Genomic DNA, 13,904 nt, shown 5'->3' on the forward strand with positions numbered 1-13,904 from the left:
AGCACATTGACTTAAACTGTCTATTTGAATCAGTAGCCCTTAGAGGGTTACAAACAATGTAATAGCCAGAATTTTGTTGTCTCAAACTCTCTATTGCCTCATTAGGGTTATCTCATACAATTATATTCAAATGTGATATAATTTAAATGGGTTTGGCCCCAGCACTACATTTCCTCAAGGGAAGGAAGTTACACTGATTCTAAATGTTACTTTGCTTTGAGGGCCAGTGATTAACTCAAGGATTTCCAAGAGTGATAATGTTTCCTATAGTGCGAATAATTTGACAAGGATTAAAAAAAAGGATGTCAGAAAAGAGATTTTATGAGAGGGAAAAGTGTCATCATTAGACCACCTGAAAGGAAGTTTTCAAAGCAAATGGAAATATCAAAGAGAAGAGAAGAAAGGAAGAGGAAGGAGGGGAGAGTTAGGGAGATGAAAGAAACGGGTGCATATTTTTGTCAATTTCCCTCTGGTTTCCAAATGCATTACATAAGAGAACTATTCCAGCAAGCCCAGAATTGCACAGCCATGTTTATCACACCTTCTCAAATCCTTCAACATTTAAAGTTGACAGAGGAGGGCATGGCCCTAGCATGATCATTGGAGAGCATTCTATTTTCTTTCCAAATCACATCTATGAATTTAGACAGATGTACTGATAAAACTATTTTCCATGTGCATAGAAAGTTAGCAAAACATCACATTGGTCTCCATTATATTCATTAGAAGCAAACTTGAATACAAATGAAGGATTCAATTAGAAAGTTGTGGCCTGGCAGCATTTGATGGAAACTAAAGGGAAGTCAGGGGATTTGATAGAAATAGGCCTTCCTTGTTAATAACAGAAGTATAATGAATAAATATGGGAGCTGCTTCAGCTAATTATGCTGCACTTAATTTTTTCTTCAGATTTCCAGCCAATAAACTCAATGTTGACATAAAATTGCCAAATTGTACCTGGAAAGCAAACTTGAGGTTTTGTTTTGTTTTTTCTTTTTCTCCAAAGAGAATATTTTCTCAATCTTCAAGTACTCAAGAGATATACTTTTCTGCCTGGACTTCATATCTGTTAACTATAGTAACTATCATAAAATGGACTGAAATTATTTTTGCCATTTGCTTCTCAGTAAAAATTCCTTTGGCATGTATCATGTCTAGCCTCTTTTGTTAAACATATTAGCACCAGAGTGTCCAAATGGAACTCAAAGGGCAGAAGGCATGCATGAGGTCTGAAATGTCCATCAGGGAAGCTCAACTATGTCCCTCTGAGACTGGTGTAGAGGTCAATTCAAATTTTTAACAGGAATCTGGATTCCCAGTAAGCCTCACCTGGATCTATTTTTCCCAAAGTAACATAGGGCTTTCTTTGGTATTTTGCCAAATGTGGCTTTTCATCCTGAGTGTAAGCAGGCAGTCTGGTGACCTGTGCAACCATCCTAGAGACATTACATTGGAGCTGCCACAGCACCTGCTGAAAGAGTGGAAAAATCTGGTTCCTCTTCCAAGGGAACTTCAAAGGAGGTAGGGTCCTTTCTAATGATGTCTCCTCCTTGAATCAGGTTGATTCTCAGGGTGGAAATTCTTCAATCTGTATGGTGCTAAAAGGTTCAGCTGTTTTTTTCTACATTCCAGGGTTTGCTTCCATAAAACTGGAGAGTAGGAGGATACAGTTTCTGCTACAGCCATGAGGATCCCAGAGTGCTGGCAATGGACCTGAAGCACCTGGTTCGTTTTGAATGTGGTGGTGCTCTTTGACTTTCCACAAGATGGTAATTCTTAGTGTTGCAGTTACATGCATATGTTATTTTCTTGGCAATCACATAACTGAACTCTTGCAAAAGATAGTTCTGCAATATCTGAAATTTGCATTGCTACAATTACAGTGGTTTTGTAAACCATAAATCTAAAATTCAAGGCAACTCCAAAGCAAACGGGTATCTGAGAAATGACAACTTTTCAGGAAGTGCACTCAGTCTAAGGCATTAGGAGAAGGCAGAATGGGCTGAGAGCTGACCTGTATATCCAGCTGAATAAGTTCTTAGGATTTCATTTTACCTTAATGGAGTATAGATCTGTGACACCCACAAATACCATTTCCAGTTTAAGAATGATTTTTTAAAATCACATTTATTTTTCCACAGATAATGATTTTTTTTGCCAATTAAGAAAATTCCAACTGGGTAGAATGATTATAGAAAATGATCACAGGTATATAATTTTTCAAAAAGCTAGAAGAAAAGATTTTGAATGCTTCACCATAAAGAGGTAATAGATGTTAGAAGAAATAGATGTGTTTACACTACTTTGGACATTGTGTACATGTATCAAAACATCACATGATACCCCCAAATTTTCATGATTTTATGTATAAGCTAAAAAATAAAGAAAAAGAATTGCTAAGCACTAGGTATGTTAAAAACAAATTCACAATCAAATTCCTGACTCTTCAAAGAATTCCAAACTAACTGTAAGTACAGAGTATATAAGCAAATACCTATGGAACAGTAAGGGAACATTTGATAATTGCCCAGATACAAATGTTTAAAGATTTCAAAAGAAATAATGATCACTAAGTGTTGGCATACTTAAGAAAAAAATTTTGAGAAGCTTCAACTTGTTTAACTTGTTCAGATGTGCATGGTATGTTTTTGTTTGAGGCACTGGGCTGGACATAAACCAGTTTTGATAGTGATAGTGATAGTGATAGTGATAGTGATAGTGATAGTGATAGTGTATATGAGTTTGGTACAGGAGTGTGTGTGTGGTGTATTTGTGGTATATGGGATATAATTCAAGAAAAGTCTCAGGATTTAACTTTGTTATGTATATGACATGCTCTGAGATTTGTTAGCACATGCTTGGGTCACAAAAGGTGTGTCACATGGGTGAGTACCAAGTAACAACTCAAAGTATATTCTGGAGAACACACTAATCCAGAAAAAGATGAGAAACTAACATTTTTTTTCTCATCAAAGAACTTTGAAAATGCTACAAACAAAATTTTCCTTTTAAAGATGCAAAGGCAAAGGCACATATAAATTTCTTAACATATCAATTCATCATCTTCTCAATCTCAATGAGAGATTTCTTTTCCTCCCTCTAACAAATTTTGAAAGCACTACTTCAGGAGGATATATAAAGTGCCCATTGTTCAGGCTAGGAAGAATGAACATTAACCTGCAAGTAATGGAATATGATCAAAGGCACCTGAGCAGATGGGAAATGTGCACTGAATGGTATTTTTGAAAAATTAATCTAGCAAGGTTTGAAGAATAGAATAAGAAGGGCAAGGAGTGGAACCAAAAGATTATTCTGAAACCTTGCTCAGAATCCATTCTTGTATGATTTATAAAGAGTCAGGAGTTTGCTTTGCTTGCTTTTTAAAATTTTTCTTTGTATCTGAGGATGACTTTTAAAAAATATCATCTTTATAAATGAAGGAGGAGGAGCAGGAATCTGAAGAAGAGCAAGAAAACAATTGTTCTACAACGTGTGGGTCCTGAGAAAGAACCAAAGATGATTCAGAAAGCTTTAACTTCACAAAAACATATGAAATAATTTTTAAATTGCTTAATGCTGAATGGTCCATAATCTGCAGAGACTTGGAGTGATCTAAAAGTTACTGCAACAAGATGTCATGGAGCTAAAAATAAAACTAGGTGTTAGACTCAGTGGGACTAACCAAGGTGGCATCTGTATTAGTCAGCTTTACAATGGTGTGAACAAAATACCTGACAAGAAAAACTTAGAGGAGGAAAAGTTTACTTTGGCTTATGATTTCAGAGGTTTTTGTCCATGGTTTGGTTTAGGCTAAGTCCATTGTTTTGGGCCCAAGGTGAGATAGAATACCATGGCAGCAGGGTGTGGTAAAGAAAAGCTGCTCCCTTCATTGTGGCCAGGAAGCAGAGAGATAGGGGACAAGGGGCCACAGGAAAGATGCACCCTTGGGGCATGCTCCCAGTTACCTACCTTTTCCAGCTATGCCCCACCTGCCTGTGGTTATCACTCAGTTAATGCATTCAAAGTAGGGTGGACTGATTAGGTCATAGCTCTCACAATTCAATAATCTCCACTTCTCAATATTCACTCCTGCATTCACATGGGAGTTTGGGCACACACCTCATATCCAAACCCTAATAGCACCTTACTTTTGAGGGTAAATAGAGGAAAAGTGAGGAGTAGCTCGAATCTGAGAATTATATTCCCTAACATTGTGAAAATTACTAAGCTTGCCTGGTGGCAACCCTTCAAACCAGCTTTAGAGAACCATTCTATTGAAGTTCCAACCAACGGTCTTCACTTTTCTACTTTCATTCACCACAATGGAATACTAAACCAGTTATTCAATTTTAAGCCATGTCACTCCCTCTCGAGAGAAATCCCTGCCCAACCGGGATCAAAGTTGGCTTTGATCCACTTGAGATTTGACATAGGTCTTACAATCTGTTCAGGAGTCTCTGATTTTATGGTCCTTCCTCATCTTCATTTATTTTTTTCCCCTTTTCAGCCACTCCCTTTTTTTTTATAGTATACCATGTTAGATAGATTCTTCTTTTGAAGTTCTTTGCACATTACCATAAGATTCTCAGACATAAAACAGACATCAACAATCTGACAAGGTAATAAGCCAAGAAAACGATGTGCGAAGCATTGGTTTAGGCAGTTGTGCCTTTGTCAAGGAAAATCAAGACTGGGATGAAAGAACATTCTCAAAATGAAGACCATTTCTGCAGTAGAGTCTGGTTTGACTCTAGATGAGATGAAATAAAGGGTTGGACTCTTTACCAGGCAAAACTTGGTGCGTAATGCTTCCTTTAAGCAAATATTTAAGATTTATAACTAGATGTTTGGGAGGCAGGAAGAATGATCATGATGGGGATAATTGTGCAGATGGTCCAATTTAGCCCCCTTCAGCCCATTGTGTATCCTGTTTCCACAAAGTGGAATCCTGATGTCTACAACGGAATCTGGAGAGGAAAAAGGCACATCTGAAATTTTAAAGTGTGTGAGCAAATCCTTCACCATATTATTTGATTGAATCCTACATTTTCCATGTTCCAAGATCTTCAAAGGATCTCAAAAGAAATACTAGATCAAGAAAAAGTAAATTTCCTAAATTTTCCATTAATCTAGGTACTATTTCCATTTAGTAATGAATTTAAGCTATCTTTTACAGGTTTTTGCATATTTTATTTTCCTGCTAGGAGCCTCCACATGAAAAGTTTAATTTCAGGAAGTTTATAATCTATTTTTCTTGGATAAGAAGACCCTAAAATGACAAATAAGACCCCATTTTACCTGAATATTGTAAAACAGACTTATCAATGTACTGGGAAGAAAAGAATAAAATAACATCACTGTACGTAAAAAAAATTAAAGAACTTTAGACTAAAGAAAATAGGTAATTAAAAATTTTTGTTTCATCTGCAAGTAAAACACACACTACTTAAAACAGTTCATCAATATCAGGAAAAAATATTTAAAGTTTATTGAAATTCTTTGCTTTTATTAACAGTCACTTTAGATTTTGTAAAAATATGAAGATACATATATATGCGTCTGTATGCATTTTAATGTTTCTGTTACTTTGTAATTTGCAACAAAATAATGATAGAGTTAGGCTTGATGTACATCATGCTTTTGCTGAGATAAAGTCTGACTTTATTAGAGAAAACAGTAGAGGTCAATTTCAGTAGAACAAATTTTTTGCTAAACAAAAAGCTTATGATAAAGGGTATCAAATCATGTACAAATTCAAGAACAGAGAAGAATCCAAAAATCCTCTGAGATTCCTTAATGGGTTTTGACCTGAATTTTGAGTCTCTTTAAATCAAAATAAAATATGTTCATCAGACAACCTCTTATTTTTCCAGTTAAACACCCCCCCCCAATTTAATAATAAAACAAAGAAATACAAAGACCATCAAAAACTGCACTTACCATAAATGCCTGTGGAGATGCAGGGAAATGCCTGTAAACAAACCACAAAAATAACAATAAATTTTAAGGGAAGGCTCTGCTGGACATCATCTATCTTGACAATTGTTTTACTTGATAATGGGATGCCCTCTACTTGCATTCTCAGAAATATGAGTTGAAGCAGGAGACACTGGGAATGGGCATGTTTGATTAACTGAAATACGTTACTTATCTGCAATTCCATCGATTCTCAAGAACCAACTGTTAAATTTTCAGGACACTTGTGAACCATTTGTTAAATTATTAGTATTAAGAAATTAAATTATGTAAATCTCCAATGAAATAGATTATATCAAAGCAAAGTTAACCAATAATCAGAACTCATTCTTTCTAATTACTTTGTCACATTTTAATATTACTTATACTGTAGAGATTATTTATGTCTATCATATGTGAACAGTGGCAATACCACAAATTGGTTGCTCCTGAGAATCTCTGCCCAGCTCTGTGTTATATGATGTTGCCTTGGTGCCTTGAAATCTGAAGTCATCAGTCAACATTCATGACCCATGTCATGGACCAAGTGAAACCAGGCTACAGATACACAATTTTGGTAAACTGCACCAAAAGCATTTGGTGAGAATCAATTGACTATTTAGAATTTATAATAAAAACTATAGTGTTTGATTCTTATATGTAAATTGTGCCAGCAAAATTAAAATAAACTTATATAGTACATATGTGGTTTTTTTACTATGAGAATTGATCTTTAAACATTCACTGACAACTACTGTTTATATCATTTTTTGATCAGTAATATTTTTTAAAAATTATTGAAAAATATGGATGAACAAATATAAATTTACATTTAACTTTATTTATTTATTTTTTTGAGGGTCAATATCAGGAAATTTATTAACACTATAAGTCATCTGGAAAAATAAATAAATAAACCCTGAAAATTTCAATAGCTGCAACAAAAATTTCCTTGATGAAAGCATAATACATAACCAGAATTTTTTTTTTTTTTTTAGCACCCCGAATTGAACCTAGCGGTATTACATCCCCTTTCTTTCTTTTCTTCTTTTTTTTCTTTTTTCTTTTTTTTTAAATAAGACAGAGTCTCATGAAGTTGTACAAACTGGCCTTGAACTTATAATACTCCTGCCTCAGCCTCCCAAGTGGTTGGAATTACAGGCCTGCACTACTATCCCTGTTCAGATTTTTTATTTTTTATTTATTTATTTTTTTTATTGTAAACAAATGGGATACATGTTGTTTCTCTGTTTGTACATGGCGTAAAGGCATACCATTTGTGTAATCATAAATTTACATAGAGTAATGTTGTTTGATTCATTCTGTTATTTTTTCCCTTCCCCCCACCCCTCCCACCCCTCTTTTCCCTCTATACAGTCCTTCCTTCCTCCATACTTGCCCCCCTCCCTAACCCTAACTCTAACCCTAATACTAACCCTTCCCTCCCCCCATTATGTGTCATCCTCCACTTATTAGCGATATCATTCGTCCTTTGGCTTTTTGAGATTGGCTTATCTCACTTAGCATGATATTCTCCAATTTCATCCATTTGCCTGCAAATGCCATAATTTTATCATTCTTTATGGCTGAGTAATATTCCATTGTATATATATACCACAGTTTCTTTATCCACTCATCAATTGAAGGGCATCTAGGTTGGTTCCACAGTCTGGCTATTGTGAATTGAGCAGCTATGAACATTGATGTGGCTGTATCTCTGTAGTATGCTGATTTTAAGTCCTTTGGGTATAGGCCAAGGAATGGGATAGCTGGGTCAAATGGAGGGTCCATTCCAAGTTTTCTAAGGAATCTCCACACTGCTTTCCAGAGTGGCTGCACTAATTTGCAGCCCCACCAGCAATGTATGAGTGTACCTTTCTCCCCACATCCTCGCCAACACCTGTTGTTGCTCGTATTCTTGATAATTGCCATTCTAATTGGGGTGAGATGGAATCTTAGGGTGGTTTTGATTTACATTTCTCTTATTACTAGAGATGTTGAACATTTTTCCATATGTTTGTTGATTGCTTGTAGATCTTCTTCTATGAAGTGTCTATTCATTTCCTTAGCCCATTTGTCGACTGGATTATTTGAATTCTTGGAGTAGAGTTTTTTGAGTTCTTTATAGATTCTGGAGATTAGTGCTCTATCTGAAGTATGATTGGCAAAGATATTCTCCCACTCTGTAGGCTCTTTCTTCACATTGCTGATAGTTTCCTTTGCTGAGAGAAAGCTTTTTAGTTTGAATCTATCCCAGTTATTGATTCCTGCTTTTATTTCTTGTGCTATGGGAGTCCTGTTAAGGAAGTCTGGTCCTAGGCCGACATGTTGAAGATCTGGACCTACTTTTTCTTCTATAATCTGCAGGGTCTCTGGTCTGATTCCAAGGTCCTTAATCCATTTTGAGTTTAGTTTCGTGCATGGTGAGAGATATGGGTTTACTTTCATTCTGTTGCATATGGATTTCCAATTCTCCCAGCACCATTTGTTGAAGAGGCTATCTTTTCTCCATTGCATATTTTTGGCACCTTTGTCTAGTATGAGAAAATTGTATTTATTTGGGTTTGTGTCCGTGTCCTTTATTCTGTACCATTGGTACCTTTCTATTTTGGTACCAATACCATGCCGTTTTTGTTACTATTGCTTTGTAGTAGAGTTGAAGATCTGGTATTGCAATACCCCCTGTTTCACTCTTCCTGCTAAGGATTGCTTTAGCTATTCTGGGTTTCTTATTCTTCCAGATGAATTTCATAATTGCTTGCTCTATTTCTGTAAGGTACGTCATTGGGATTTTAATTGGAATTGCATTGAATTTGTACAGCGCTTTAGGTAGTATGGCCATTTTGACAATATTAATTCTTCCTATCCAAGAACATGGAAGATCTTTCCATCGTCTAAGGTGTTCTTTAATTTCTTTCTTTAGTGTTGTATAGTTCTCATTGTAGAGGTCTTTCACCTCTTTTGTGAGATTGATTCCCAAGTATTTTTTTTTTTTTCGAGGCTATTGTGAATGGGGTAGTTTTCCTAATTTCTCTTTCTGAAGGTTCATCACTTATGTATAAAAATGCGTTGGATTTATGGGCATTGATCTTGTAACCTGCTACTTTACTGAATTCACTTATGAGTTCTAAGAGTTTTCTGGTGGAATTTCCAGGTTCCTCTAAATATATAATCATGTCATCAGCGAACAGGGATAGTTTGAGTTCTTCTTTTCCAATTCGTATCCCTTTAATTTCTTTGGTTTGTCTAATTGCTCTGGCCAGAGTCTCAAGAACGATGTTGAATAGAAGTGGTGAAAGAGGGCATCCCTGACTTGTTCCAGCTTTTAGGGAGAATGCTTTCAGTTTTTCACCATTTAGAATGATATTAGCCGTGCGCTTAGCATAAATGGCCTTTACAATGTTAAGGAATGTTCCCACTATCCCTATTTTTTCTAGTGTTTTGAGCATGAAGGGGTGCTGTATTTTATCAAATGCTTTTTCTGCATCTATTGAAATAATCATGTGATTCTTGACTTTAAGTCTATTAATATGGTGAATTACGTTTATTGATTTCCTGATGTTGAACCAACCTTGTATCCCTGGGATGAAACCCACTTGATCATGGTGCACTATCTTTTTAATATGTTTTTGTATGCGATTTGCTAAAATTTTGTTGAGAATTTTTGCGTCGATGTTCATTAAGGATACTGGTCTGAAATTTTCTTTCCTTGATGAGTCTCTGTCTGATTTAGGTATCAGTGTGATATTGGCTTCATAGAATGAGTTTGGGAGGGTTCCCTCCTCTTCTATTTTATGGAATACTTTGAGAAGTATTGGAATGAGCTCTTCTTTAAAGGTTTTGTAGAACTCGGCTGAGAGCCCATCTGGTCCCAGACTTTTCTTTGTTGGTAGGCTTTTGATGACTTCTTCTATTTCAGTACTTGAAATTGGTCTATTTAAATTGTTTATGTCCTCCTCATTTAGTTTAGGCAATTCATATGTCTCTAGAAACCTGTTGATGTCTTCGAAATTTTCTATTTTTTTGGAGTATAGATTTTCAAAATAGCTTCTAATTATATTTTGTATTTCAATCCTGTCTGTTGTGATATTTCCTTGTTCATTCCGAATTTTAGTGATTTGGGTTTTCTCTCGTCTTCTCTTTGTCTGTGCTGGCTACATTTTACTTTAAATTAAACTTTCTAACTATAGAAATTGATCTGGGTATGGCAATGTCTTTTGCCTATGCACTTCTGTGTAAATTCAATCAAGTTGTTTTAGTGTTTCTCATCTCCATATTTTTCAATTTTATAAAACCCTCAATATAGAAATGCATTATGATGACTAATGATAGAATTTTTAAAAATTCTCTGCTGGAATGTAAAAACTGCAGTTGCTGTTGACCCTAACTAACATTACTGTTGAGGTTAATAATAATTAGTAACAAAGTATCTAAGTTGTTTTTCTTTCTGTCTCTGGGTTAATATGTACTGAATTTTATTTTCTATAACATTTTATAGACCAGATGTTTATTCCTTTTAGATGGTGTCTTACTGAAATCACCAAAATTTATGTGATTTTGTTTTAAAGTGGGTAATAAGTGACTCTATTAAGCTCAACTACATGTTTATAAAATGATAGATTTTGTTTTCTGCTCCTGCAGAAATTTGCACTAGTAAATGCTAACATTTGTAATAAGAAAATAGGGCAATTTCAAGGACATAGTATGTGCCATTTTTTAATTGTATTGAGCGGTTTTGGTTTCAGGGTTATTTTTATTTATGTACTGACATACTTTTGCAAGGCTAGAAGTAGCAAGAACTCTACCCTTGAGCCATCCCCCAGCTACTCAGCACCAGGGTTATGGAGGAACTAATAAGAATCAGAATGTTCTTGACTAATTTAGTTTAACCCAAATGACACAGAGGCAACAGTATGAAGCAAAGTATGAACACACTGTGGTCTCTTTACAGGTATTCACCCAGGTTACCAACAAGTCATACCCTCAGTATCAACCTCAAGCTCAGTGGAAGCAACTTGTTTCTGATAATAAGAATTCAGAATTTGGGAATGGTCTACTGAAATACAAACTAGAGAAGATTCAGGGTCATCCCTACAATTTGTACCATGTCACTTAAGTCCTACTGTACCTTTGAAGTTGGATGGACAGAGATAAGCTTATAGCTCAAACTCCAGGAATTATATGGGAGCAAATTAAACATGTGAACATCATCCCTAGGGTTTAGAGAAAAAGGAAGGTTTGAGAACTGCTACATCAAGCCACCAAGGAATAGGGGAGACAATATTTTTCCTCTATTGGCTTAAAATTTTGCAACTGGTGCTGAGAATTAAAATGACATAAGACAGATCATCAGGAGAAAGAAATACACATTTATTTAATACAAGTTTTATGTGACATTGGAGCTTTCATAGGAAATGGGGATCCCAAGATGCTATTAGAGTTGAGCACTTGCACCCTGACTTGAACAAAGAATGTTGAATTGTGAAAATGTGACAAAGTAAAGGAGCTTGGGTAGAGTAGATGGGCGGGTGGAGAAGTGACTAGGAAGACAAGGTTAGTTTAGCAAAGATTGTAGAGATTTCTCATGGCCACAGCTCCCTGTCCTTATTCTTCTGGTATAGGGAAGACATCTCTCATACCAGAATTTCGTCTGCTTCTAAGAGGGAAATTCAAAATGTTCTTTTACCAGAACCTTTAACTTAGAATAGTCAATATGCTAGAGGGGCATATTTGGAGGTGATATGCTCTGAACACCTACAAAGGGAAAGCAGAAAATAGTACAATGTTTTCAATAAGCAGTTCCACTTTAAATTCCACATTGGTGTCCTTCCAGGTCATGCTGTATGACAGTTTCCTTAACTGATCTAAGTTTCCTACCAAACTACTAATGAGTTTTCTCATTACTAAAGTTATATCATGAGAACCACCTCAAAGGGTTTGCTGGAGACTTAAAAGGAATAAGGAACAGAGCATGGTGTCCAAAAAGCAGTAATATCTTGACTAATAATGATTCCTGGTATTGACATAGTGTTGTCCCCCACACTGTCTCAAAGAGGGAATTACCCAAGAGTAGGGCTTCCCTACCTTGGCACTATTGATGGATCAGGTAATTATGTGATCTTCTAGGCTATTCCGTGCATTTTTAGCAACATCTCTGGATACTACCATCTAGATACAAGTAGCATTTATCTAGTAGTGACAATCAATAATATTTACATTGCCAAATATCCCCTAAGAGAAAAAACCACCCCAAGTTGAGAAACACAGCTCTAGAATTGAAGGCCTAGAACCTGGGTGTGCTTTCAGCGGATCAGCTTCAACTATGGACCTCTTTAGGGATTACCTTGACTTCCAAGAGCCTCCACACTCAGGATCATGCCCTTCCACGGCATCCCCCAAGACTAACGGATCAATTAAGGATAAAAAGAACTGGTAATCTTAGTTCAATCAACGCAATAATGAAAGGCCCTTCTGGTGGCAGAGCTCCCCATGGGGTAGCAGGGGCTTGGTGCTGGGACTGTATCACCACTCATCTTCCTCAGCCCTCTCCTGACTCCTTCCTCCCTCTTCCCCCTCCTGCCTCTTTCCTCTCTTTCCTAGGTGTCGATTCCTTAATAGACATTCAGCACCCTAAACTGTGTCCCAGAGTCTGCTTCCTGGGGAACTGATCTGAGTTAACTACCTCTGCTTCCCTGTTAGGTCCATTTATACACGTTCTTCTTCCTTCAGATATAGCAGAAGAAAGAACATACTGAGGAGTTAATGGCAACTTTCATTTGCTTCAGTTCCCAGTCCTATCTCAGAATCAATCATGCAACTTAATAATTGAGTCTGAATATATCAACTGCCTTGTCTGTTTTAACAAGGACAAATAGCTTCATCTGAAGATGATATCCTTGCCTTAAATGTGAAAGCAAATGGTAATGTAATGGAGGATGACTTTGGTAATATTATTGTGTTAACTCAAACAAAAAGGCAATGATAAAGCAGAGTTGGAAATACAATATCATGGAAAAATTCATTTTACATGAAATAAGTTTGAACATAATTCATCTAAACTAAATCTCCCCCATGAATCACTTTTTATTACTTAAGAGAGAGGGAGACATAGGAGAATGAGGAAGGAAAGGGTGGGGAAGAGCAAGAGAGAGAGAGAAAGTAAACACTCAAATAAGGGATTTTGCAGCACATAGTCTGTCATAATGAATTCATCTCACCAGAAGTGAGATGCATGGATGCACTTATTTTAAAGTTGTATTAAAAACTCTAAAAGCAAGAAGTCTTTGTACTAATCAGGTCTGATCATATAGCTACTATAGGTCTGATCATATAGCTTTATGAAGCTTTTTTAGCAAAGTTTTCTCCAAAACTGTTTGCTTTCTTGGGAAATAAAAAATAATCATTTGACTTGGTGTGCAAGGAGTATTTTTCTTTTGTGAAATTATAGATTGGGCCACCCACTGGAAAATACTTCCTTAGCCTGGCATCTTGCTTTCAAGTACTTGTAAAAATACTGAAATCCTTAAGCCTATGGATTCTTTGTTCCATCCTATTGAGTGTCTCAATTTCTCTCCTTTATGTCTTAGTAACTTGAGAGCAAGGAAAGAAAGTCCTCAAAACTCTCTGTCTTAACCCTCAAAGTGTTTTAAAACCAAGGCGACAAAACCAAAGCCAACAGCATAACCACCACTTGCTTTTCTCTGACTTTGGATGAGAATTCAGGAATTTTTTTTTCCTCTGGTCCCTATCCAGAGTCAAACCATCCACTCTTACTCAGCAGTCTTGCAATCTGGGCAGCACTGACCCCACCTCTTAGCTCTAAGGGAAAGTGTTGATTGACCTAAGTAAGTAGCACACAGCACCACTTAGCAACAAGGATGAGAAGATGCAAAATTCTGATATCACTGACCTATTGGCATAAATCAACTATAAAGTGCTCCCAACCTCAG

At 36.2% G+C, this 13,904-nt stretch overlaps 1 protein-coding gene across 2 annotated transcripts in view; it reads right to left on the reverse strand.

Annotated features, from left to right (window-relative positions):
- Positions 1–13,904, reverse strand: part of MACROD2 (mono-ADP ribosylhydrolase 2) — a 2,108,743-nt gene that overhangs the window by 612,962 nt on the left and 1,481,877 nt on the right. For both annotated transcript variants that reach the window (XM_079128517.1, XM_079128510.1), the window contains exon 7: positions 5,941–5,971. In XM_079128517.1, coding sequence (XP_078984643.1) covers positions 5,941–5,971 — 31 coding nt within the window. The remainder of the gene's footprint in view (positions 1–5,940; positions 5,972–13,904) is intronic.

Source organism: Sciurus vulgaris (assembly GCF_902686455.1).
Source record: "Sciurus vulgaris genome assembly, chromosome: 2".
NCBI classification, from domain to species: domain Eukaryota; kingdom Metazoa; phylum Chordata; class Mammalia; order Rodentia; family Sciuridae; genus Sciurus; species Sciurus vulgaris.